The 27362-nt window shown below is 44.4% G+C and overlaps 1 protein-coding gene across 1 annotated transcript; it reads left to right on the top strand.

Annotated features, from left to right (window-relative positions):
- The first annotated feature begins 1226 nt into the window (after nucleotides 1-1226).
- Nucleotides 1227-27308, top strand: LOC148408050 (uncharacterized). Its single transcript, XM_088402439.1, has 44 exons — nucleotides 1227-1244; nucleotides 1336-1400; nucleotides 15455-15702; nucleotides 15770-15940; nucleotides 16553-16684; nucleotides 16879-16953; nucleotides 17187-17270; nucleotides 17396-17531; nucleotides 17616-17659; nucleotides 17729-17893; nucleotides 17979-18005; nucleotides 18412-18474; nucleotides 18540-18614; nucleotides 18692-18751; nucleotides 18823-18939; nucleotides 19122-19175; nucleotides 19265-19300; nucleotides 19534-19668; nucleotides 19736-19786; nucleotides 19862-19897; nucleotides 19972-20016; nucleotides 20099-20161; nucleotides 20688-20723; nucleotides 20794-20877; nucleotides 20950-21015; nucleotides 21084-21146; nucleotides 21955-22041; nucleotides 22117-22152; nucleotides 22233-22286; nucleotides 22415-22471; nucleotides 22551-22610; nucleotides 23013-23054; nucleotides 23153-23180; nucleotides 23256-23315; nucleotides 23788-23807; nucleotides 23888-23986; nucleotides 24070-24220; nucleotides 24283-24374; nucleotides 24452-24580; nucleotides 25268-25315; nucleotides 25397-25459; nucleotides 25536-25733; nucleotides 25795-25910; nucleotides 26553-27308. Exons 1-44 carry the CDS (start codon nucleotides 1234-1236, stop codon nucleotides 26752-26754), a joined length of 3684 nt encoding a protein of 1227 aa, XP_088258565.1. The 5' UTR covers nucleotides 1227-1233; the 3' UTR covers nucleotides 26755-27308.
- The last annotated feature ends 54 nt before the right edge of the window (nucleotides 27309-27362 follow it).

A 27362-nucleotide genomic window follows, 5' to 3' on the forward strand; every position in this document is an offset into this window, starting at 1 on the left:
CCCCCCCACCACCCCCGAAAAAATCTGGGGGCCAGACAAGGTGGCAGACGTAAGGACGCTGACATCAGGCATCAGTTTCTTCCCATGGAATAATAATCCCCTTACATATCCTGCAAATGTTGCCTTTTGTATTTTAGATTAGCATTATTCTAATTTAATACAATATATGCATATGTGCATGTAAACAGTTGGGCTTTAATGTGTGTGAGTGGTCATAACATCGGGAAAAAAAACAAGGGAGCAACTTCATGGTGGCCCGCCGCATTACGGGGAGACGAGCTCGGACGTGTGAAGGATTCCCCCCTTTTGAGGGGGGGGGGGGGGGGGGGGGGGGGGGCTCAAGTGCTTTAGCCCTTTACTGAGCTGAAGTCTTCTGCACATGTCAACACGAGAGGAGAGCATTTCCAATCCCGCCAGGAATGTTTCGGGGAGCCCCCAAGGGGAAGCGCCATGTTCTCGCTTGTAGAAATCAGTCTAAAAATTCGGGGTTCAAAATATGATTGAATATCTTATTCCAGAAGCTGGATCGTTAATAAATCATCCGTTTTATTTCCTGCTTGTCTGCTGGAAAGCTAATTGATGATGACGCTGGGCGTCCGTAGGAAAAGGCTTTTGAGCAAAAGTTGCTTCCTCTTCCAATTCATTTGCTCTTATTTTGAAAAGAGAGCTGACCTTTTCCGCTCACTGCGTTAAACCAGATTGGCTTATTCCGTCAAAATGTCACACCCCCCCAAAAGTGCCATCACAGCAGAGGTTTCCAAAGTACCAGTTCCTGAAAATACATTTTTTTTTACATTTCAATGCTATGTCAAAGAAAAAGCAAACAAACAATAAGGTTTTTTTACAATAAAAAGTAGAATGACATGGAACAAGTCTTGAAGTCATACATACATACATACATATATATTTTTTTTCCTTTCTTTTGAAGGCATAATTAAAGAGAAATGGATGTCCGGGAGGACGTCTTGAGGTCAAGGCCACACGGGGAGAGACTTTACATCAAAGTGAGAGTGAGGAGGACTTTTTTTTTTTTTTTTGGAGGGGGGGGGCAGGAGTCGCCTTTCCAACTCCCCTCTTCCCGCCCATTTTTTCAGGAGCCGGTGCACTGAAGCGGCTTTGTTGGGAGCAGGAGGAGGAGGAGCGGGGGGGGGGGGGGGCAGGAGACGCCGGCTTTTTAAGGCCGGGGCCCACCCGCGCCGCTCAGAGTGGACTTCATCTCTCAAAAGCTCCAAGATGAATTTACGGTAGCCCATCACAACCGGTCCACTACATTTTCAATCGATTTCATTCTGCGCGTTCATTTTGATATGTTTTTTTTTTTTTTTTTTTTTGCAGGATACTTCCTCGGTGCGTCGGATTTTTTCTTCTCCTGAGTTCCACGGCGGGTTACCAGCTGGATGGTGAGTTTCCTTTCGCTCGGGTTCTGATGATGCTCGCTTCCTTTTTGGACGGGTTCTGATTCATGCGGGGATGCCAAAATATCGGAGTAATTCACGCGTCGGAGATCTGACCGGCGCCTTGCAGTTGGAAGGGAGGAAATTGGGTAAAAGTTGACGTTTGGGCATTGGAAGCCGTTCGCTGCCATTGACGGATAAAGACGTCAGAGATTCGTTTTTAGTGGGCTGACGGCGGATGTGCAAATTTCAGCGCAGGTATGGCATGTATCCAAAAATAACTCATTGACCGCCGTTGACGGCTATAGACGTCAAATATTTGTTTTCACCCGGCTGCAATTGAATCAAAGAACTGTGTTGTACCACCCGTGTCTGATTTATTCAACTTCAAAATTACATTTGTTCGACCGGCCCAGAATTGAGGTCGTTTCATATCATCTGTTTTAGTTCTGGCTCATCCGTTGGAAAATCGTGTCGCTAATGACAACCCGCTTAACGCTTAAAAAAAATAAAGGCATAGATGTTTTGCAAAGGAGTCGCGGAAATGAAGCAATCAGGTGTTTGTCTTCCAATTAATTTGCTCTTAATTTGAAAAGCAAAATGCACTGTTGTCTTTGCTTAGTCCTGGTGGCATTATGTTACAAATCATGGAAATTCCTTTGGGTTTTTTTCTTTTTTGTGATGTTTTTTTGTGTGTCATAAAAAAAGCAATGGGAAAAAACACCCCGGGCAGCTGAAATTTCCAGCAGATGATGAAAGCATGTGTATAGTTTGCAAAGTGTGTGCACAAAGGTGAAGTCAAATTTCTCTTCTCCCCCACCTCCAACTTGAGAACGGCAGCAAAATCCTCACGCACGATGCAAAACACCATAGACAGGCTAACGCCTAGCGTCATTGCCCGTTATATCTGAACAGAAACAGTGTCGCAACACATATAGACGGACAATAATATTCACTGTCATACATTTGGCAATAGCTCGTTTCATGTTCCAGTTAATTTGCTCTTGATTTGAAAAGCAAAACATAGTGTTCTTTTCGCCGCATTGAAACACATTCCCCCATCTGCTCCAGTTTTTGGAGTCAGCCGTTTTCCCGAATGGACCTCCCAGTGTGGAACAAATATCCAGCTTTTATCAATTTGTATACATTTATTCTTGACATATCGGTGCTTTTGCTTGTTATTGATTATTGATTATTCCAAGTAATAGCGTCGAAGAAGTCCATGTGTGATCTGTGGGTGGTCCTGTTTGTGCACTCTTTTTAATGACTTTGTGGGGACACGCGTTTTACAGTGTCTTGTTTTTTTTTTTAAAGATTAATAATGTAACTGATTTTTTTGGACATACATTCATGGATTACGCTAGTACATAACTGTAATTGATTAGTATTTTAAATAATCACTTCAGTACTTTTAGTACCTAAAATCATTTATCATTTTAGTACTTAAGTCATTTCTTCCTTGTACTTCATTTCTGAATTATGAAATACTTTATTATTCAAAGGTATGGACTTAAAAAGAGAAAAATCTATCTTTGGGATTGAAAGATTTAAGATTATGGCTAATTTTTTTTTGTTTTTTAAAAGTCCAAGCGTACTGTATGTTAGCGCTGTGTTTGATAAGATCTGTTTTGAAGCAGACGCTGTGATTATTTGGTAGGGAGCTGGAAGTCCCCTAAATTCCTTTTTGGGGAGTTTGTGCCGATGACGTGTCCGTCATCTTTTGTTTCCATGGTTACGCCACCGCTTGGACACTTGATTAGGTACACCTGCGTGATCCTTTGCGATCTACCGCGACAAACATCTGTGGGTGATTGTGAACCTTTTGAACCTTTGTTGCTCATATTTCGAGGCCGAAGAGTTTGGGTTTCGCAGGTGTTCCTAATAAATTGGACTCCGGGACGGTGCCGGTCGCGCGCTTATCCGGAGCCTCCATCGACAAAAGCAGCATTGTTGGTTACCTCTGTTGCGATAATTGGGGACCTTCTTTAACGAGGAGACCAACCCCCCTTTCGTGACACAGGCGGATTGTTTGCCGTGAAAGTAGAATGAAAAAGAACCTGGCCCGGGAAAATGACGCCGCTATAAAACTCATTTGGAGAGAAACGACGTCGTAAGATGGGGAAGGGCTGGAGATTTTATATTTTGTCCTTATCCATCGTTCCGTTCCTTTTGCGACACTTTATTTGTATTTATAGCATCAAAAGCTAATTAGTGATTAGCCTAGCCTCTTTAGCGCTTAGCATTTGCATACAGTGGCAAACTAGTCTTTAAAAAGACTTTGATATCATTTTATATATGTTTTATATGGCCAATCCTCAAAAGGTTTCAAGCTACGTTGCTTTTATGCTAACATTTTGACAACATTAAATTGCTAGCTTGTCTGTTAATTCTCAAAGGTTTTCAAGCCACTTGCTTGTGTAGCTAAAATGTCGACAACACCAGTTTGCTCGCTTGTTTTTTTTAACTCAACGTTTTTTAGCATCATAGCTTTTGCAGCTAAAATTTGGACAACACTAGTTTGCTAGCTTGTTTAATATTTCTCAGACGTTTTCAAGCCACAAAAGTTTTGTGGCTCATCCTCAAAAAATTTCAAGCTACATAGATTGTATGCTAAAGTTTTGACTGCATTAGTTTGCTAGCTTATATGATCATTCTCGAAGGTTTTCAAGCCACATACATTTTTAGCTAAAATGTCGACAAGAATTGTTTGCTAGCTTTTCTGTTAATTTTCAAAGCTAGTTTGCTAGCTTGTTTTTTTTTTAATCCTCAAAGGTTCTGTAGCTAAAACCTCCGCGGTAATTCGGAAAAACCAGCTAAAGCTAGAATGTGTTTGCTCATTTATTTCAAGAACGTTTCAGCTGACAAAGCACCTAATTTTTTGTTTGACTGAAGTGAAAATAAATCATTAAAAAAGTCAATTTCAGAAGGATTTTGTGTATCTGGAAGCTATTAGCGGCACATACATTATTTTGAGTCTTTCCAAACAAATCAGCGCACGTAATTGCCGCTCGGCTACTGTTGTTCCAGTGTCTTTTCAAGTCGTCTCGCAATCAAAAAATGTAAACTTCGGGGCGAACGTTCCAACGGGGGAGCTTCTCACCCGTAGTAGTAATCTTTTCCAAAAGCTGCGTCCTGTCAGGATCTTGTCTAAACACCGGCTCGCTTTTTGCCGCGCTTTGATTTGGCTCATCATCTTCTCCGCACTTGCGCCGCATCCAAGAATGACCTCAGCGGCCGAGCGCCACATCGCAATCGGCTGAAAAGCAACGTGTAAAAAAGATAAGCCGTATTTTAACGGAGGGGGGCTCTTCAATGGCTAAGTAAAGAACGGTAAATAAAGAAGGAAGGATTTACGCTAACACATCCGTCACATGCCACTTGCTACCTTGTTATGGGTTTATTTATGTTTTTTTTTTCCCCTTTTTTGCTCATTCAAAGTGAACTTCAGAGCGTGTTTTGAAAAGGAAACGTTTAAAAACCCCCACGCAGGAAGTGACGGCGGAGTGGCGTGGCGTGGCTATCTCAATGGGAGGCCACCAATCAAAACACAAGGGGGGGAAACAGGAATGGCTAAATTTACTCGCGACCAAACATGGGTCAAATTTGGGTTGGGGATGTTTTTAAAATAACAACAGAAAATGTGAGGACAAAACAGGAAGTAAAAGTTTAATCTAAAAAAAAAACAACAACACACAATTCGGTCCAAGTCTAAAGTTTTTTCCCCAGAGGGCCATTATTATATTAATTATTGCAAGACTCAAAAAGACATTTTCGCCTTATGCCGCGGGCCGCTTGAACGTATACTGTGGGCCACAAATGGCCCCCGGGCCATAGTTTGGACACCACTGGTCTAATTTATTCAACATCATATCTTCTCTGTAGCATTAGCTTTAAACATGTTAGCGCCGACATTTCCAAGTTGTGTCGAAAGCTGTTTTAACTCATTCAATCCCAAAGACGCATTTTTTCGTCTTTTTTTTTTTTTTTATGAACTCAGACATTCTTTAATTGTTTTTAATGTTTGCCGAAATGAAGTCCTAAAAAAACCTGGCGCAAGAATGAAGTTCTAAAGCAATCCATTACAATAGGTCCTAAAATACTCAATTACTTTAGGTACTATAGTACAAAAGGAATTACTTCAGGTCACTAAGTAATCAATTACTTTAGGTTGCTAAAGTGGTCCTTGATTCATTTAGTACTAGCCTTTTTTGACCCTTATTTAGCCAAACACTTGAAAAGTAGCGAGGATCTATAGTTTTGACTTATAAAAGGTAAAAATACGTCTTTGGTATTGAATGGGTTAAAATTTGAAGTAGTTGGGGTATTTTAAGACGCTGCGCTGTTCAAAGTTGGAAAGGCATCATGGCTTCTTTATGATACTTCACTTGGACATTTTTCCAAGTATGCTAGCTTAGAGTGCGGTAAAAGCTTCTCTGTGGTATCCTAGCAACTTTGTTTTGGTTGGGTTGAGTTTTAGCTAGCTTAACAGTACAAAGTTGCGCAAACCTTCTGGCTTGTCTGTGGCGTTGCTAGCTTACAGCATGCTAGCCGACGCGTGGGAAAAACCAGTTCAATGACGAGCTATTTCCAAAGTTTGGGGAACTATCCTGACTTTTCTCTCTGACGCTGTTAGCCTTTAGCATGTTAGCATTCAGTGGAACATGCCAAAACGACGCAAAGTGTCAAAAAAGTCTTTGTTGATCTGGGAGCGCCTGGCATCCTGGTGTCTGGAGCGCCTGGGAGCTAGCTCGCATGGAAAAACCTGCTCAGAGCGGAATAGAAAGATGAAGCTCAAAACAAGCAGGTAGTCATACCAGATGGTCTCTCTCACACACACACACACACACACACACACAAACACTTTATAGTACATTATTGTCTCTTAATAATAGTAATACTGTTGTAATGATTACAAATTTTACCCCTAGCAACCACTAAATTTGACGGTATAAACAAACTTAGCAGATGATCGAATGTCTTTTAGGAAAATTCACAAAGTTATTAGCAGTTGTTACTTTGTTGTGTTGTTTTGTTTACTCAGCTGAGCTGCAGCTGTTTTTTTTTTCTCTCACTACACTGCGAGGAGCAGCCCATCAGCATTTGAAAAAGAAGGTTTGCGCCCACGCTTGGCTGGTAAACGCGAACAATTGGGTTCCCGTCTTACGAGGTTGTTTAAATTAGCAAAGGTTTACACTCGGCCGGCCTGAGTCGATAAGAGCTCTTTTATTTCTAAATATTTCTACTGGGAAAGTCGCAAAACGTCGCAGAGTTGATTTCAACAAAACGATGCATTTTGTCTTTTAAGATTTAACTGTGTTTAGCTAGCTACTAGCCACGTCTTTCCCAACTGATTCAAATCATTCCGTTTTCAGATTTCATGTCCTTTGTTTTTTTAGTTTTTTTAGTACTGCACATTCAACCGCCAATCAAATCCGTTTCACGTTGAACCTTCTCACCCGTTCACCGCCGTTGACGTCTTTTGACGTCAAAGTTCAATTTTAGCTGTGCCGGCAGCCAATGAGTTAAATGTCCGTTGCGAAAGCCTCCGCTGAACATGTGAGCTTGAACAAGGCCGCGGAGGCTTCCTTCTGGTTTTGCGGTGGCCTTGTAATGGAGAGCTGGACGGCGCGCTGTTTGAACGGAATGTCATCACGGCGGTTAGCGGGACTGAGGCGGAGAAGTTAGATGAGGTTTTGTCTGGCAAACGAGCGAGCGACTGTGTCATTGCTGCATCTGTCTGATGTGAAAAAGTGGTTTTACTGTGTTGGCTTGGCGCGAGCTACCCAATGTAGTCAAAAAGATGATTCAGCAGTCTTGCAGTATTTTTCGCTAGCATTTCCTTTTGAAATCAAGCAATGATAACGATTAGGGATGTCAGGTTGAGTGTGTGGGAACTACTTATTTTTTACGTTCTAATTTTTAGAATAGCAGCAAAATGTGCCCATGCTAACCTGTTAGCAATCACGGTTAGAATTAGCGCGCTAGCAATTACCATTTAAGGTCAACAAACACTATCATTTGAACATTTAAAGGGGACTTACCCGACGTGGTCAACTCCCCTCCCACCCACCAGCCCCAGTAAGCCATGCTAACAATGCAAAAAAAAACCTTCTCATTATATTTTTCCAATACCCTCCCCTCACCGGATTACCTGAGGAAACGCCAAAGATGTCCGTCATGGCCGCCAGTAAGCAAGCATAGATGATTTATACTAATAATAAAAAAAAGGCCCGAGTTAAAACCTCGATGAAGTTCAAGACGCAATAAAGCATCAAACATCTTAAATCGTATTCACTGTCTATTCTCGGCCAGAAATGGACACGCTGAAATCGCTAGTAAAATCGAACAAGACCCGAGGGGAAAATCGTCAGGTTCTGGTTTCCATGGCGTCGGCTCACTGTTTAGCAACGCACCAAATTAAAGTTGAAAGTACATAAGGACCCTGCAGAGTGGCTGTCAGTTGGTCCGCTGGAGCAGGAAGTGACCCAAAATGCTCCAAAAAAGTGGCGGAGAAACTGACGGGCGGCCAGCAGATACTTGTTGGTGGATTTTTTGGGGGCTTCTCGCAGGCACGTGTGACCTGCTCTGTTTTTGGAAGGAGAGAGATTGTCGCTTCCAAATCTGGAGAGCTTTTCCAGCCTGAGTAAACACACACACACAGGCACCTGAACCAAGTCTTCAACTTGTGAAGTTTCTTCAAGTTCCTGGACCACGTGAGGTTGCTTGGTCTCTATTTTTGGATTGTCCTTCCACTTAAAACCTATCCCAGCGGCCGTTATTTTCAAAATAAATTGAACCTTCCAAAATAATATATGGATATCAACGTCTTGGTAGCTACAGTAATTTTATTTTGAAAGGGTCACAGTGTAACCTCAAACACAATGTTGTCCCGATATCAAGTTCCACTGCTAATTATGCGAATTAAACATCCATAAAAGAAATGGCGAAAATGAATGTATCACAAAGTTCAGATGGATGGATTGATTCCGGTGGAAGCTACTGTAAACGGACAGCTGTCCAATCCCGCTTGCTGGGTGTTTGTGTTTATATCTGGACCCAATTTGTGATGTCAGAACATTAGAATTCCACGCGTTACCGCATTGCACTTTGGCTCTTGGCGTTTCTGCGTTTTATTCCGCTTCCCGTAAGTGCTGCGAAAGCAGCGGGGAAGGTTCTAGTGAGTGTCAGCCCCTGTCAGAATGTTTTCCAAGGCTTTGGGGCTGATCGGGACCCTCTGGAAGCGTCCGCGTTGGAGTCTCCGTCGACTCGAGCGAATGTCGAGCGGAGCCAGCGCAGATGGTATCACTCAGTAGCGCCCCCCGCGCTCCCCTCTTCTCCCTTTCCATCTCGCCCCCGTTGGAACACTTTGGATAAGTTACACAAGTATGAAAGTGATGAACACAAACATGGCGGACCTTCAGCCGACTCCAAAGCTTTGGCGTCCGTCGCCGAGCGGGTCGGAGGGGGGGGGCGTTGTCTTCGGGGGCTATTTTATGGCTCGGTGCTGACTAGGATGAAAGCTTGCCGTTAAACTGCAGATGTTGACGGTTGGGTCGCACCTCGGCACGTTTGCAAGGAGTTAAAAAAAATTTGGGGTGCTCAAACTCTCAATCGGATATGCTCGGGAAGACTAAACTATTTGGCCATTGGGCGTCACTGAAGACGCCGGCTCGCGCGAGCATGTCGGGGAGTCAGAAGTCGGATAATGTTGACCCGGTTTTACACTTTTGGATCAACTGAGAACCGATTCTAGTGTTTTAGAATATTTGGATTCAGTGGGACCACTATCTCTTTAGGTTTCCATACATTACCCACCTCTTATCTGGGGTCACGGGGTCACGAGCTTCAGCAGGGTAGCCCAGACCTCCCGCTCCCCAGTCACTTCGTCCAGCTCCTTTGATGGCATTCCCAGGCCGGCCAGGAGACGACATAGTCTCTCCAACATGTCCTTCTCCCCAGCCACTTCGCCCAGCTCCTTTGGAGGCATCCCAAGACAAAGTCTCTCCAGTGTCTTCTCAGTGTCACAAGCCCAAAATACCTCATGGCATCCAGAAGGCATTTTTATCAGATGCCCGAGCCACTTCGCCACGATTCTCACCTTATATATGCCTGGACACCCTGCGGAGTGAACTCATTTCTGCTGCTAGTATCCGGGTTCTTGTCTTTTCGGTCACGACTCACAGCTCAGGTTCCTCCAATCTGTCCAACGTATACATTAAAATGCATCCAATTAGACATAGCAGCCAGGGAACGAGTCGGCAAGAAAAGCCAAATCCTGATCCCGCTTAAAAGGCATTTTGGATCAGGAGCAAAAATGTGCTGCTCGCTCTGCACCCCCCCCCCCCCCTCTCACTTCTTTACCTGTCCCAAAGAAGGCCCTCATTGTGTCCCAAAATGCACTGCTCCCAAGTCTGGATTATCCCACTTTTGACATCAAGAAACACTTGAATGCCCTGAGAGTCTCCACTCAAAACACACGATGGATTCTCGGCGCGACTGTTCGACTTCAACTGAACTGCCCTTTCGTGGAATCCGGTTTGATCAGGAAGAATAATCATTCTGGGTCAAACATCGTTCTGCAGACTCTCCAATGCATCCCAAATTCTACAATTTGTGCCTTATAGTATCTATACGTCTGTAGCTAGCTAGCTACATATTTGTCTGTCTCTCTGTCTGTCTGTCTGTCTGTCTGTCTGTCTATCTATCTATCTATCTATCTATCTATCTATCTATCTATCTATCTATCTATCTATCTATCTATCTATCTATCTATCTATCAAGATCGAGCATTAACAGGCTGTTAGATCTATCTATCTATCTATCTATCTATCTATCTATCTATCTATCTATCTATCTATCTATCTATCTATCTATCTATCTATCTATCTATCTATCTATCTATCTATCTATCTATCTATCTATCTATCTATCTATCTATCTATCCATCCATCCATCCATCCATCCATCCATGTTTCTAATATTTCATACAGCAGTAGACGGAGCAGAATCCGAAAGCGTGTCGAGTTTTTGACCTAAATTTCTTAAGAGTACAGTGCACGTCTTTGTATGTTTGCTGTGGGAATGTTGTCCCTAGAACCCAGCCAAGTTCAAGTGTCCTCCATGCACTCGGCCAGTTGGGCACCTTACTTTCAATTTCAGCGCTCCTACTTTTTAAACTTTCCTTATATGAACCTACCAACTCTGTTTTTGCTCCGTCACATTTTTGCACCTTTAGTCAGCACAGGAAACAGGTTGAGTGGTTAGCTAAGTCAGCCCCCCCCCCCCCCCTTCTTTTGAGCTAATAATGTTGACTTTGTAATCCCTCGGGGGCATGTCGGCCATTTACTTGCAGGAATATGTAAGATCCCACGGCAAAAGACTTACGGGTTGGCAGTCGGGAGTTCAAGCCGTAATTAGTCAAGACAACTTGATCCAAGTCGTCTTTGGCCCTTAAGACAAGTATTTATATGAAAGGGACCCCTAATCCTCGTTCCCCTGAGTCAGATGTTTTGTTCTTGGTGCCATATGGTGACACATTTATGGCTTAACAATGGTCCTGGGGCTTCACTTTTTTTTATAGAATTAATTGACTTCTTTATCTTGGTTTTCAGCTGAATTTCTTTATCTCCTTTGGGATGGGGACATTCATTCTCCTGTCTTGGTTTTATCAAGTTGATTTTAGTCGCTTCTTGTACTTAACAGAAGCATGAAACTACCAACTACCACCCCTTTTTTTTTCACCGTTTATATCTTAGTCTCAAACTGAAAAAAACTGAGGCCAACCCATATTTTATTGCAATTTCACTTCACTGGGCAAAAACAAAGCTAAAGCAAAAATATTTGACTGGAAAACTTAATATTTGATGAAAATTTGCCGGTTTGCAGATCCGGCAATGGCCCGCCATGGAATTTCCCTCCAAACAATCGGCGTTGAAGATTAATTTCCTCCGGATCCAACAGGGTCATTGGACTCTTTTGTTTTTTTAGGGAGGGGGGGGTCTCGTTATTAGTTCCCAATGCCGAATGAAGTCAGCCTTCAGCTGGGCTCCGTTTACTCAAATCATGAAGGACACGTCACAGTTGGCAGCCACGCTTTGTTGTGCACATTGTGTGCCGGCCAAGTGTGTGTGTGTGTGATTGTCACACTGTGTGTGTGTGTGTGACCTGCTGGCCTCTAATGAATATGCTTGAATTTGTCTTGCTAATCGCAAGCAAATGTTGAAGTGACGTCACAGCATGCGGGCGCCGTCGAGCATCGGTCTGCATGACAAGTGTTCGTATCTTCATCGCCTGCTTCTCGTCACTGAGCTCGCTAATTTGTTCAGTGGCATCAGTTCTATCCGTACGTATGTAGGTTAGATTTATTATCGCCCATTTTTTTTTTTTTAATGGTATGTTCTCTCTTTGTAGCCTGTGAAGTGATGGTGCCACTTTAACTGGTCTCTACCGCCACCTACTGTCTTGAGATGAAACACAAGTCAACAAAGAACTTTCTGTTTACTGACATCATAGTTTGACCGCCGTTCAACGAAATGTGGCAAAAATCGCAGGAAAATCAATGTAATACATCCTATTATGTTGCAGCTCAAAAATTGTAATTATAATGGTTTTATATGGTCCAAAATTTGGACAGTGATTATTTTTGTACACAAAATATCACACGTCCAGCTGCAATCACATAGAAGTGTCGGAATCATCGCATTTTGAAATTTGACATCTTTTAATCATCTGATGGAAATTTCAGCTCCCTATTGTTTTTTTCCCCCATTGATTCTGTTATGCTTAAAAAAAAAAATCAAAGAATTTCCATAATTTGGAACATAATACCACAAGGGTTAAAATAAGCACTCGTCAAGGGTGTCAGCTACCTTTTCAAAAAAAAACGAATTTGACGCGAACTCTCCAGAGTTAATAAGAGTTAACCCGATTCAACAAAATCCAGTGATGATACGATTGTCAAAAGAACTAAATTGATAGGATTTGGACCGGGTCTCAAAAAAATGAATCCCTGATTGACTTGGTAATCGAGTACTTGTTGATGAATCACTGCGGCTTGAATGAAAATATTAGTCCTTGAGAGCCTCCTTTGACCCAAATGGACGGATTCTCCTGAACCAAATAACCCCCCCCCCCCCCCCCCCCCCCCCCCCCCCTCTGTGGAGCATTTGGATTTTTTTCAACGGGACGGAGACCAAGCGCGTAAACACGGGTTGCTATCCACATCGCGTGATGGGTGTGTCGTATTTGTTATAACGCCGTCGTACCGGGAACCAGGGCGTTCATCTGGCCCCCTTCCCACCCGTTTCTCAATGGATTGATTACACATGGCCCACTTTTGCTCGGGTGCAAGCCGGAAGATCCGAAGCGGAATAACTGTCGGCGCTGAAAAAAGTGACGGTGATCTTTTCGATCGCACTAGACCGGGAACGCGCTCGGCGCCTTTGTGTGCGCGCGTCCAGCTGTTTGAGTCAGAACATGGAGTGATGTCACGGGCCAAGCTGTGGGAACGTCGTCCCGAGAAGCGCGCCAGGAAGCGGCTGCGTTTCCTCGCTCATCATCCGGGCTTGTGGAATAAGCCTTAATTAGTCCACCGGTGGGGAAATTCCCATGTAATAGCGCTAGAAAAAAAACGGCCTGCAAGCAACACCATTACTAAAGAAAAAAAAAAGTTGCAACTGAACTGGTGTCACAACAGTTTTTAATCTGCATTTAACAGCGTTTACACTTCGGGCTGACTTCATTTCTGTTGCTAGTTTATTCTACTTTCCTGCAGCATAACTTCAAAATGCCTCCTCACCTTCTTTGCTTTCAAATCCGGCTCCACTTCATTCTGCCAACACCAATAGACACAATACTATACTATGTGATGCTACACTACACTGTACTGTATATTATTTTTTACTATGCTATGTTATGCTACTCTATACTGTACTATACCAGGCTTTGCTATGCTATACCATACCATACTACATTATTCTGCATATATTGTTATGATACACTATAATGTACTTTATTCCATTCTATACTATGCTATGTTATGCTATACTATGCTATGCTATTCTTTACGAGGCTTTGCTATACTATACTATACTATACTATACTATACTATACTATACTATACTATACTATATATACTGTTATGATACAGTATAATGCACTTTATTCCATTCTATACTATGCTATGTTATGCTACACTATGCTATGCTATTCTTTACTAGGCTTTGCTATACTATACTATACTATACTATACTATACTATACTATACTATACTATACTATACCATACCATACTATAGTCCTACTGTCCTATACTATGCTATAGTGGTTTTAAATGGTGGCACCTCTACCCCTTTTCAAATTAAAAGCAAATTAATTAGAACACGAATCGAAGTTTGGCCTAAATTGCATTATTGCGATTCCTTTGTAAAATGGTGTTTGTCTTTATTTTGTTCCGTTTTACGCAAATGCTTGTTGTCATGTGACACCGTTTGCAGTGAGAAAAACCAGAGATCAAACAAATGATGTTTCAGGAGCTATCTTCCGGGGTTGCTGAATAAGATTCATCTAGCGAAACCATGGCGGATGAAGTTCCAAAATGTAGTAAATTGGACACAGATGGCACTGCACTCTTTTTTTTCTTTTTTTTTTTAAACCATCCAAAACTTCTTTGCATCGGTTTGGAGTACCGTGTTGAAAATTTTGACACACATAATCTAACAATCAATTTTCTTGCTTTTCGTCACAGCTGTGTCAAAGGGTTGACAAATATTAGATCCCGCCCTCCAACCAGGCAAGAAAAAAACTCTTACGCTTGAATAAAAAACCAGTCACATAAAAATAAAAAAAAGTGGCGCCTTTTGGTGACGTGGGGGTTTGCGGTCCAATTAGGACATGTGTCAGAAGTGCGCCTGACTTCCTGTTAGCGCCCCGCGGGGGCTCTCACCGTGCGGTGAGTCCAATTTACAGGAGCTGCCTTACCGTGCGGTGAGTCCAATTTACAGGAGCTGCCTTTGTGCCCCGCGACTCTATTAACGCGGCCTTAACGCCTTCCAGATGTGCGCGGACAAGCCGCCACTGGGGGGCGCCATATTGGCCCGCTAAGGAAAACCAGGTGTTAGCAGATGTGTGTGTGCACCATTCTGCCCTGTCACACTTTTTGTTTATTGTACTAGGAAAAGAGCGCAGGAGGCGGCGCGTTTTCCACGCGGATTGATGCGTGTTATTTATTCGACGTGTTGTCAGACTCCAGGGAGTCGTACAAAAGACCGACTGTGGCTTTCCAGCGAGCGAAGCCGAAATCACTGTGGAAAAATATGCTACAAATCCATATTAGCGCAAAATGCTACATGGAAAAGACAAGTCGTGTCAGGTCTCAGTTTTCCATGGATGTTTTATTAGATGCACATCGTGTATAGCGAATTTCCAACATAGCTCATACTAGCATGCTTTGTTGTTAGCATTAGCATTCCTGATTTACTCTGACAACATTTTGCCCCGCTGTCACTTGAATTTGTGCATTTGTTGATCTTTTAGAACTGGAAATTATGGCTTAGCTTAGTTTAGCTTAGCTTAGAGTGTCACCTAGTGGACTTTAGTGGACTTTGCATGATTAAAATTCGCTCAAATTTTGAGACCAAAATCTATTAGAGCTGAAAAATGCTTCATTTATTTTCACATCTCAACACTAGTCTTTGGAAAAGTTAGCTTCGCTTAGTTTATTTTGTTAGAGTGTCAATATGTGTACAGCTGACATTGACAAGACTTTAATGGACAAGCTGTCTTTGAAATATACATATATATGTCCATTTATAGAGCAAAATCTATCAAAACTGAAAAACAATTGAATTCATTTCCAAATCCCATTAGTAATAGTTAGCCTAGCTTAGTTGAGGTCATTTTAGCATCATTTAGCGCATCAACAAGTGCACTACTGACATCTATAGGACAAAAGTGGACCGGCTGTCCACGCTGAGACCAAAATCCATCAGAACTGAAAACAGCTTTGTTTCATCAAATCCGAGCGCCGGCCTTTGTCAAAGGGTTCTTCGGCCTTGTCCCCAGGTCGCGGTCCTCGGGGCGATCTGGAGCTGACGGAGTTGATCGGTTTCCCCCTCCCGGAGTCGGTCTCTTTCGTGACGGGCTTCCAGGGGTACCCGGCCTACAGCTTCGGAGCCGACGCCAACGTGGCCCGCGTCACCAAGTCCGTCATGCCGGACCCTTTCTACTACAACTTCGCCATCACCGTCACGGCCAAGCCCGCCACGCGGCGGGGCGGCGTCCTGTTCGCCATCACCGACGCCTACCAGAAAGTAAGCGCTCCTCAGCCCCGCGCCGGCCTCCGTCGCTTGACCCTCTGCCCCGTTTCCCGCCTCCCAGGTGGTCCAGTTGGGCGTGGCCTTGTCCGAGGTGGAGGACGGTTCCCAGAGGGTTCTCTTCTACTACTCTGACCCCAGCAGCGGAGGCAGGACCCAGGAGGCGGCTTCCTTCAAAATGAACGACCTGACGGAGACCTGGGCCAGGTTCACCTTGACGGTTGAGGGGGCCGAGGTTGGTCTGCTCGCGCCTTACAAAATGGCCGCCGTGTTTGTCACAACCTATTGAGAACACTTCAGTAAAAAGCTTGTGCCGAGTCGTAGCAAAGATCTTAGCTTTAACTTATCGTAGAGGCTAAGATAAGCTAAAGCTAATATCTGCACAGGTGGCGATTTCAAATGCATAGTTTTTAAATTGAGTCCATCTTTTTATGGTTTTATAGGGTAAAACGAATCAATACCATTAATTTTATTAGTAACAAGTAAATTAGGGTGTCCTAAAAATTTTGACCTCTGAAACCTAAACTAACACTTGAGCTCTGTAATGCCAATAGTTGCCACAAGATAGCGCCAAAGCTCTGGCTCTTAGGAGCGGTAATCCCTGTCATGGAAAATCTTGACAGAGAGCTAAAGAGAAAACAAGTTTAGCCTGGGTTGTTACTGAGAGCCTTTTTTTTCCCCAAATGAGATCATTCCTAAAAGTTCAAAATGCTCTTTTGTTTATCTGTAAGTCCATTTATTTTCCTATGGTTTTATTCCGTGGTAAAATACAAAAACATTGGGGTGTTCTAAAACATTCGTCATTGGCAGCGAATGAGTTGACGAAACATCATCTTGGCTGCTTCAGGTGCGCCTGGACATGAACTGCGAGGAGTACCATCGCGTGGCGTTCATCAGGAGCCCCCGGCCTCTCACCTTCCAGGCCAACTCCGGGATTTTCGTGGGCAGCGCGGGGGCCGCGGGCTTGCACCGCTTTGTGGTGAGTTCGTGGACTCGGAGCGTTGTGGGAGATGTGATGATTCTGATCGGTAGCTCGAATACGGAATTTTGCTGCTCCCAGCGGACCTTTTTGATCCACAAACGCAAAAGTAAACAAAATGCGAACGAACGCTCGGAAATAGTGCCGTCCGCAACATGTCATAACTTAAGTTTTTTTGTTTTTTGGGGTACCAGGGTTCCATTCAGCAGCTGGTGCTCAAGTCCGATCTCACAGCCCGTGAAGACCATTGCGAGGAAGACGACCCTGACGTAAGAGCGCGCACACACACACACACACACACACACACACACACACAATTACAAACCCCCGTGTGGGAGCAGGCGCGTGGCCTCCCTCTGCTGGCTAATATGTGAATTGCATGACCATCAATTTGGCCAACAAAGCGCTTGTGTTTGGTTGACTTTTTAAAGTGTATTTAAAAATAAGGAAAATTCATTACGAAAAGTGATAGAATGTTTTTGACTTCCTTTTTACTCTTCAGGCATCCGGAAGCGGCGATGACACTTACGGGGACATGGAAAGAAATGAAGTCAAGAAAGTTGTGGAAGAACGAGAGTACGAAAAGGTGGATGCAATGAGTGCAATTGCTGTTGCCACGGCAACAAAGGAAGCAAAATAAATTGAACTTATTGAATGGCCTTTGTGAATTTGTTTTTTGTTTAATTCTTTATGTTGTGCCATTTTTATCAGGAACTGGTCCACCCCACATACAGCACCCCGGTCCAAGCCCCGCCCACCGAGAGGACGACCGCCAACGACGACGATGACGAAACCGGAGATGACATGGAAGAAGCTTCCGGGCAGGATATTCATACCGCAGACCCAGGTTAAAAAAAGAAAGATAATTATTCTTCATATTTCCACGAGGTGGACAGTATTTTTATATGAATGATATATTTGATATTTCCAGTGCGAGCGGCCCTTTCAGAAACTGCTGCCCTCCAGTCCAGCTCGGCAAGTCTATCATAATAATTTGAGGTCACAGAAATATGGACGATGACCATCCAATAATTGTCCGCCCAGGTTGCAAGTGGTCAGAAAGGTGAAAGAGGGGAAGCGGGCACCCAGGGCCCCCCCGGGCCCGCCGGCCCACCCGGACAGGACTCGGAATTGGCGGGTGAGCCCGGACCCCGCGGGCCGCCGGGACCTCAGGGCCCCCCTGGAGCCGCAGGGAAAGACGGAGCGCATGTATGGTTTCCCTCGTGATAATTCTCACATAAATGGTGGACCAAAATGATGGAATGAAATCCCCCTTTTTTTTTGTGTGTCATAGGGTCCTAAAGGAGAAAATGGTTCTCCGGTAAGTCATTTGTTAAAGAGGTAGTCTACCTTTTTAGCCATTTTCAGTCGTAGCAAATTGTAGCCAGAAAACAGCAAGGGCTCCAAAATTGAACCCTGAGGAACGCCACATCCTCCTGAGACCCAGCTGTGTCCACTGGAGTGGAAATGTGTTTTTCGTCTCTATCCTTTGACCTATTGGAGCTATACAACTAAGTCCAACTGTCCTCAGTCGAGGACATCCTGGCCTCTCCATGTATTTGGAAGGGGTGCGATTACTGACAAAATAGCGGACACAAATGAACACAGGGCTCAGACAAAAATTTCTGTCAACCGAATCAAATCTAAACCGACAGTGCGTGCTACCACTAACGCCCACCAGGTGTTGCTAACAAGCCCGTATCATGATGTTTTATTTTTTTGCTCAGGGAGCCAACGGCCTTCCAGGATTCCCAGGCATCCCTGGAGAGCCCGGCCTCAAAGGAGAAAAGGTACATTGAGGAGAAATCCCATTAAGTGCAAAGTCGAGCAAATTAAAAGTTGTTTTGGTCTTCAGGGTGACCCCGGTGTGGGACAACCGGGCCTTCCGGGACCTCCCGGACCCCCGGGGCGCTTCTTCACCAAGTACCTGGTAATTACCTCGCTCTTTTCCTCATCCTGACGTACAGTCGGGAGATATCATTTTCAATGGAAATTTGTACTTGCCAGGAGGGATCGGGCTCGTCTTTGGCCTTCGACGAATTTGACGAAGACATGGAGATCATTCGAGTGAGAGAGACAGAACGATGACATCGCCGCTACGTTGATGACGGGGAGGTTATAACTGTTTCTTCGGACAGGGAGAACCCGGCGCTCCGGGACCCCGCGGCCTTCCCGGGCCCCCTTCTCAGGACATCTTTCCCGGGCCACCCGGGCTCCCTGGGAAAGACGGACAAAGTGGACAAGATGGACTCCCTGTAAGTCTTCACTGTAACTGGTCTCTACTGCCACCTACTGTCTTGAGGTGAAACACAAGTCAACAAAGAATTTATAAATGTCATAAATTCTGTGAAAATGCATCTCAAAAATTGTAATTATAATGGTTTTACATCGTCCAAAATTTTGTACTTTAAAATAAAATGTCTTCTCTCTCTTTCAGGGAATTGATGGACAGAAAGGAGACCGAGGACCCGCTGGAGAAAAGGGAGATACGGTGAAAATTTGATTCTATTGATTTTTTTTTTTTTTTTGTCCCTCAAATTCTGACCATTGGACTCAAAATCCCCTAATGAAATTCAACAGGGAGAACCCGGAGTGGATGGCGTGCCAGGACCAAAGGTACCATTGAGACATTTCCTTCATTTGTGTCCACTAAGGTGGACAGTTTTTGAGCTATACCTTTTGATATCTTTTGGAGCTACCCAACTAAGTCCTGGTGTCCCCGGTGGAAGACACCCGGGCCTTTCCAATGATATTTGTATTGCACGCTGTCCTGCTGAGACAAAATGAACACAACGGTGGACTCGCGTTGCGGTTTAAATTGGGGCTGACTCTATTTTGTCATATTCCAGGGAGATCAGGGCCCGCAGGGAATCCCAGGACTTCCCGGCCCCGAGGGTCCAGAGGGTAGGGTCGGGCCCCAGGGTCCAGCGGGCCCTCCCGGACCGCCCGGCCCCGCAGGCAAAGGCTTCCCGTTCGGTTTTGAGGTACATCGGATAAAATCCTTCGACTTTTGTCCTTTTGTACTGAGCACTTATTTTTTCCTATTTTCAGGACATGGAAGGTTCCGGGTTGCTCAGTGGTCCTGCAGCAGAACTGTTGCGGGTACGACTCCCGTTTTAGGTTCTGCCACTAGAACCAGAAATGGGTGTTCATGATTTTACTTTCTGTCTTCAATAGGGTCTTCCAGGAGTTCCTGGTCTTCGAGGACCAAAGGTAAGAAGCGCTCCCTTTAGTTTTTAATACCGATTCCCAAACTGGGAGTCAAAGTCTTTTTTTTTGCCTCAAAGGGTGAACAAGGCCCGCAAGGTCCTGCTGGAGAGCCCGGTCTTAAGGTGCGACTCATACCTTTGCGCTCATAGCTGTGAAATCTGAGAAACGTGTTCTGAGCCGTCGCTGTGCTCTCGGCGCGTGCAGGGCGAACCCGGCGCCGCCGGTCCACCGGGCTTGGCTGGTCCGATGGGAAGCAAAGGTTCTGAGGTCAGTCAAACGCCATACCTCGACAATGTAACCGGTGACTTTTTTCGCCATGAGCTACCTTTGTGCATGTATGAGCTTCAAAACGACAAGACTGGAAAAAGCAGATTTGGACTTCTTGTAGTAGCAACTAATCGCCGGCAGAGGGCGTTGAAGAGAAAGAATTGACTGTATTCACTTCTCACGGTGCGATTTAAAACTAGTCACTTAAATTAAAAAAATAAGATGTATGATTGAAGAAAAAATAGATAATGGATCATAAAAATATAAAAAATAGGATGCTGTCTTCAATTTTTAATATGTTTTCTTATAAAACAAACTTTGTTCTTTACTGCCACTATTAAAAATGCATCTTTGACGTCTATAGCCATCAATGGCAGCGAATGAGTTAAATGTCCTCCTGCAAAATGGCAGATATTCAGTTATGCACTGCAAGTAAAAGTCATCAAGTAACTAAGTTCGCTTTTTAACCTGCGGATGACAACAAAAGGAATTTTGCGGGTGTTAATCGAGCTCGTGTTGCATTCAGGGTCCAAAAGGAGACGCCGGCGCCCTTGGACAAAAGGTGAGAAAAATACAACCAAAAAGAGCATATTTGGCCATTGTGATGTCAAATTGAGCAAGTCGCTTTTCAGGGCGAGCCAGGACGCGACGGGCTCACCCGAGCCGGTCCTCCGGGACCCCCCGGACCTCCCGGACCCGTCGTCGGCCTCGGTGACGTAAGTCCGACCCAAGCCAGGCTCCTTGAGTCCAAAACCTTTGGTCTGATCTTGGCGCCTCCTCTTCCTCAGCTCCTGCTCAACGACACCGACTTCGCCTTCAACCTCTCGGGGATTTTGGAGGCTCATGGATTGACTGTGAGCGTCATAAAAATATAAGATAAAAATATGGATATTGTCCATCCACGTGTCCTCATTATTCTCAGGGACAACAAGGCCCCAAGGGAGACGCCGGAGTGCCGGGTGTTGATGGACCCCCAGGACTCAAGGTAACAATGTTTATGGCCATTGTCGTGATTGGCAAAATATTTCAATGTATATGTCATATATAATAATAAATAACAGTAGTCAAGTATCATAGAAGATCTTAATATTTGAGTAGTGAGTGTAGGATTTCTCCCTCAAGGACATGACTTTTTTTCCAAAAATAAATGCTAGTTTATTAAAAAAAAAAAAAAATAATAATCCTCGACTATTTTCATAAAACTGTGACTTTTTTCTATTCTGAAATTCTGAATGTGTAATAAATTGAATTCATTTTTAAATGAATATTATCCACATTTTTATCAAATTCAGCCTTTTTATTTTGAAATTTTTAAGTTAATTTGTTTAAAATGAATATTATCTAAGTCTTTTATTTTTTTGGTCTTTATACTAAGTTTCTAATGAGATATTGTTGAATAAACATCACTTTGACTGGTAATTTGATATTTTCAGAGGAACTTTTCGTGCAATCCGCGTCCACACGGTGGCGCCAAAGCTTATACAGCCACTTGTCTGTTCCTTTTTTGACTTTATGCATAATATACTCTAATTTTTTACTCGAATACTTGATTGTGTTTTCATTTAATATTTTCTGTAATCTGTTATTTTCAGAGGATTTTTTGATGCAATTCATTCAACGTCCACACGATGGCGGCAGAGCTTAAAAACTTGCCTGTTCTTTTTTTGTTTAGTGATTTGAATTATGCAGAGGAGAATATGATTGAATATGAAAATAGCTTCAGATTTTTTTTTTTTTTGCACTTTCTGCACACGAAACGCAGATGAATTTTCTCAGCGTTTACGTTTGCCCAGGGGGAAAAAGGCGAGCCGGCCATGATCATCTCCGAGAACGGATCCTCCTATGACCTTTCTGCACTCAAGGGAGAAAAAGGATACAAGGTTAAGACATTTCTTGGACATTTTAGGAGACATTGTGAAGAATAATCTTTGTTCATTCTCCAAAATTGTCCGCAGGGCGACATCGGCGCAAGCGGACCTCCCGGACCCATCGTGAGTCCTGGAATCCAAAATAACCATAAATGACGATGCCTTCGAGGACTGCGGGATTTGACGGCATTTTTTCCCAACAGGGGCCCATAGGAATGCCGGGAGCAAAAGGTGACATCGGATTCCCCGGAAGACCCGTAAGCAGACTTTTTTTCCCAGTCGCATTTTGAACTCGTTGGCTGCCGTTGACGACTATAGACGTTAATGTTTTATTTTCGTCATTTCTTGATAACTCACTTTTTTTTCCCTGATTGCATATTTGAAGGGGCGTATTGGTTTGACGGGACCCAAAGGAGAGAAAGGCGAATCTGTCGGCCGACCCGTGAGTCACCACACGAAAAAAAAAAAAAAAGAGATTTGAATTTTATTGATATTCATATTGTTATTGAACCCTTTGACAGGGACTCCCCGGCCTCCCCGGACGACCGGGCCGCCCCGGAATCTTCCGGTGCCCCAACGGAGTAAGAAAGCAACGCCGAACAGTCGCGACGTTCTCAATGCGTATTCAAAGAATGTATTTCATTTAGCAGAGTGATTAGCTTAATGCTAACATATAATGCAAAACGCCTTAAAGAGGCTAACAGAAATGAGCATAACACACCCACGAATCCTCTCAGCTTCTTCGTTTTAACTCATTCAATCCCAAAGACACATTTTTTTTTTTCCAAAGAGTCCCAACATTCAATCTCCGGTACAAAATTGATGAATATTTTTTCCATTTTTGGTCTAAATTCAAGCATCCATCGTCTAAAAATGCATTTTAATGAGTTAATTAAGTTTCATTTGGGCTCAGTGCTGCCAAGGAAAATTGTGGCAAAATGTGGTACTCCACCAAAGTAGGTCATTTTCTACTGCCATTCCAGACCGTGTACCCCATTCCTGCCAGACCTTTCTGCAAAATGCCGGTAAGCCACATTTTCACTCGCGGTCAGCACATTTTTCCCTCGCTCACATTTAATCTTCGACACTTCTTTATTTCCGGTTATGAATCGATCGCTGACAGCTGGATCTCAACGGAAGCGCCGCCATCGGTAATTGTTTCCCCAAATTGCTGACGTGTCAAACTGGGATTGCTTTTCAAAACAAGTCTTGTTTACGTTACTAAGGTGACGGAACGAAAGGACAAAAGGGAGAACGAGGCGTCCCTGGCATTCCGGCGCCACCTAGTGAGTCAAAAGCTCCAAAGTTGTTGTTCATTTGCATTAAAAAAAAAAAACATCATCATAAATTTCAGATGATAAGCCACATTTTTCCATCATGCTTTGAGCCCCTGAAGGCCTATCTGTGTGTTTTCTTTTTTACTAGCCACCAGGGGGCAATCTCCCTGTAAACAAATGTAGACAGAAGAAGACGTGAGCGAAGTATTGATCTCTAGTTTCAGCTGCTATTGTACTCGCCAGCAGAGGGCACTCCCCACTAGTAAATGCAATCAGCCTTATTACTGTTGTGTTGCTATTGTACTCTATTATTATTTTACCATTTTTCTGCAGAACAATAATTGTTACAACCTTTAACAATCTCTTGCGCGGTAAAAATACACCTAATGAAGCCGCAGTGGACTATAAAGCGCGGGGCTCAAATCATGAGAAAAAAGTTTTTAACACACCCATTTACTATTTCGAACAATTTGTTTTTCAGACACGTTCAAAGGACGCTTGGTAAGTTCCGAACTCCTAACGATGCGTTTTATCAACGGCAAAAGACAAGAAGAACCCAAGCGTGCCGGTGTGTCCGCCAGGGAGTGAAGGGCGAGCCGGGCCTGGACGGAGAAAGAGGAGAAAAGGGCGAATCGGGGTCGCCCGGGCAACCCGGCGCTCCTGGGAAACAAGGACCGGTGGTGAGAGCCGTCGCCACGGCGACGCAACCGCGTCAAACGAGACCGCCCGGCCGGGCTCTAACGGCTTTTCGCCGATCCTCTAGGGACCCAAAGGCGAGTCCGTGCTCGGACCGCAAGGCCCCCGAGGAGAACCCGGAACCCCGGGCTCCCCCGGCCTTGGCAGACCCGGTCCGCCGGGGCCCCCCGGACCACCGGGGCAGACCGGAAGCTGGTCCTTAGGCTTCGGGAAAAAAGGTGAGCGGGTTTTTCCCCTTTGCGTTTTTCATCTGCAAATCTTATTTTGTGCCCTCGCTCAGATGTGCGAATCCCCGGACCGCCGGGACCGCCCGGACCCCCCGGACAGCCCGGATCGCCTGGCCCGCGCGGACCCTTCGGGGGCTCCGCCGCCGTGCGTTGGACTCGCACAGATCCTCCCTAATGGGGTTTTTGGGAAAACGTTTCTGAGTTTCTAATGTGTGTTTGCAGGTGAGCACCTTTTCCACGCTGGAGTCCATGATGCAGAAGACGGCCAGGGAGGCCGAGGGCATGCTGGCCTACGTTCTGTCCAAGGGAAGTCTCTACCTCAAGGTGCCCGAGGGCTGGAAGGAGATACAGGTGGGCCCGTTTATGAAATTGGCCTGTCTAAACCTTTTCCAATGAGCGTTCATTGCCACATAAAAGGTAGATGTTGCGGGCCATAGATTGGACACCGCTGGCATACGATGTGAAAATCCCTCACAGGTTATATTTTCCTCCAGAAAATATTCATTATTCCCATTGGAAATGGTTAGAAAACTAGGGCTTTGATACCAATATCTTGCATAATCATTGATACTAAGTACTGATACCAATATTAATTTTGAGGATATGGTGTTCCACAAGGTTCAATTTTAGGGCCACCGTGGTTTTCCGGCTGTCTATTTTTAAAATATGCCTCATAACTTTTTTATGTCCTTGTTTTTGTATGTTACTCCATTTTGGATGGAGCCATGTTGTTTTTAAAGTGCTCTTTCCGTAAAATTGAGTTAAGAATTGACATTTAAGGTTAAAAATAGTTATTCACTCAAAATGTTCATTCATTTTTAGGGTGGCCGGCCAGGCAAGGTTGTAAAAATACTTCATACTTGTCAAAACACAGTAAAAATTACCCCAAATTTTCTCTTGTGTGTAAGGTTAGTAGGGTTAGGGTTATACTGTAGCTCCGCCCCTGGCACTGTCCGAAAATGCTGAATCTCAAAAGGACCTCAATTATATAAATCTATAACGTCTATCATCTTTCAAATCTTTGTTTCTTTCTTTCAGCTCGGCAGTCTGCTCCAACTTTCCAGTAACATCCTGCCGCAGGACCAGGTGCAATTTTTCGCCATGATTTCATGACTTTTTCCCCCTTTCGGATTACCGAGCGCTAACGCGTGTTCGCCGTCCGTTCAGCCTCAAAGCGCCCAGCAAATATCAGGCGGGACCATCGAGCGAGTGCGCTCTGTCAACGACAGGGTGAGCGGCACCCCTAATATATATATATATACACATACTGTACATAGACATCAGTATTGATTGTTTGCTCGGTCAGTTGAACCTGGTGGCCCTGAACCAGCCGCACACGGGCGACATGGCGGGCCTGGACGCGGCCGACCGGCTGTGCTACGAGCAGGCCAAGGCCATGGGCCTGCCCCCCAACTACCGCGCCTTCGTCTCCACCGACAAGCAGGACCTGGTCCACGTGGTCTACCCCGGCTTCAGGGACTCCCTGCCCGTCACCAACCTCAGGGTGAGGCCCGACGCAAAACGGGGGAAAAAAGACGCGTCCCAACGCCCGTGCCTCCCGGCAGGGGGACGTGCTCTTCAGGAACTGGAGGTCCATCTTCCACGGGGAAGGAGGAGCCTTCGACACCAGGATCCCCATTTACTCCTTTGACGGACGCGACGTTTTAGCCGATCCTTTCTGGTGAGTGCGCTCGTTTCTTTGAACGATAAGTCGTTTGGAAAAAAGACGGAAATATTCCAAAAGACGTAGCTCTTCCAGATCAAGGAAATATGCAGGAAATATGCAGGAAATGGAAATACATTTGAGTGACAGTTTTTTTTTTTTCTTGCAAGAGCAAGACAAACAATCCCTGAATGCACGTCTTTTTTTAAAGAAAGAGCAAAAAAATTGTTTTTAAAGCAACAATAAATTTTTTTCTCCAAAAAAACATGTTTATTTTTTCTAGAAAAGTTGCATTTTTGTTTTAAAAAGTCTGTAGATGTGCATTATTTAAAATGAAATCCCGTTTTCAAGTTTCTCTTGATAAAAATAAATAAAAAAAATATCTAAATATTTTAATATAACTAATGGTTCTCTGATAATAAAATTCACATTTTTTGCAAGGAAATCTGTCATGTTTTCCTATGAAAAGTATACCAGTAAAATTCAAAAAATATTTCAAATAATTTAAAAAAATGTAAAAAAAATAAAAACATTATGCCATTCATAAGGAAAAACAGATTTTTGCAAGAAAAAAAAAAGTTAGATATTATGTTGTTGAACTTCCCGACCCGTGAAGAATAAAAGGAAGGGTCCGTTTGTCCCGCCCGTCTTCCCGGCCAGGCCCGAGAAGAGCGCGTGGCACGGGTCCACCCCGCGGGGCCTCCGGGCGGCCGACCGGCAGTGCGAGTCGTGGCGGGCCTCGCACGTGTCCCTGGCGGCCACGTCGTCCTCCCTGAGCTCGGGCCTGCTCCTGGGCCAGCAGACGCGCAGCTGCTCCCGCCAATACGTGCTCCTCTGCGTGGAGACCCACAAGAACCCCTGAACGCCGGGAGGGAGGCCCGGCCTCCGCGCGGACGTCCCGTGGCACATAAAATACCAACGGTTTTTGTTTGTTTTTTGCCTGCGTTTTCAGTTGCTCCCCCCCAGAGACTTTTTTTTCCCCCCCTCAAGTCATCATCCCAAGGGAAAGTCAAAGTTTTGTTTACAGCTTGTCGGTTTAAGCGGCGTCGGCGCCGCTTCCGTCAGACGGATCGATTCGATGCACTGTATTTCCTTTTTTTTTTTCTCTTTCACTTTCAGTCATGTTGGCTCCTCAGCAGGCTGTTTAATTTAAATCCTTTATTTATACCGTCGCAGCACATAAACGTCAAATCGCGAGATGAAATCGGAGAATGTAATTTATGGTTTGTTGTGGTTTGTTTTGCTCTTCTTTTCTACTTTTGTTTCGCTACGTTAGTGGAATGGGAACGCTCATTTTGGAGATTTCCGCTGTATCTTGCGAGATGTTTTTATGCTGAAGAAAATATGTAGAAAACCAATTTCCAATTGTTGGTTTGGTGCTTTGTTGAAAACAATAAAGTTTCTCCTTTCATAACATCTGCTGCTTGGTTTCTCTATTGACAGCTTCACTGCCTTTAAACCTACCGTTAT

Source organism: Hippichthys cyanospilos, chromosome 19, assembly GCF_059441005.1.
Source record: "Hippichthys cyanospilos isolate Australia breed blue-spotted pipefish chromosome 19, RoL_Hcya_1.0, whole genome shotgun sequence".
Classification (NCBI taxonomy): Eukaryota; Metazoa; Chordata; class Actinopteri; order Syngnathiformes; family Syngnathidae; genus Hippichthys; species Hippichthys cyanospilos.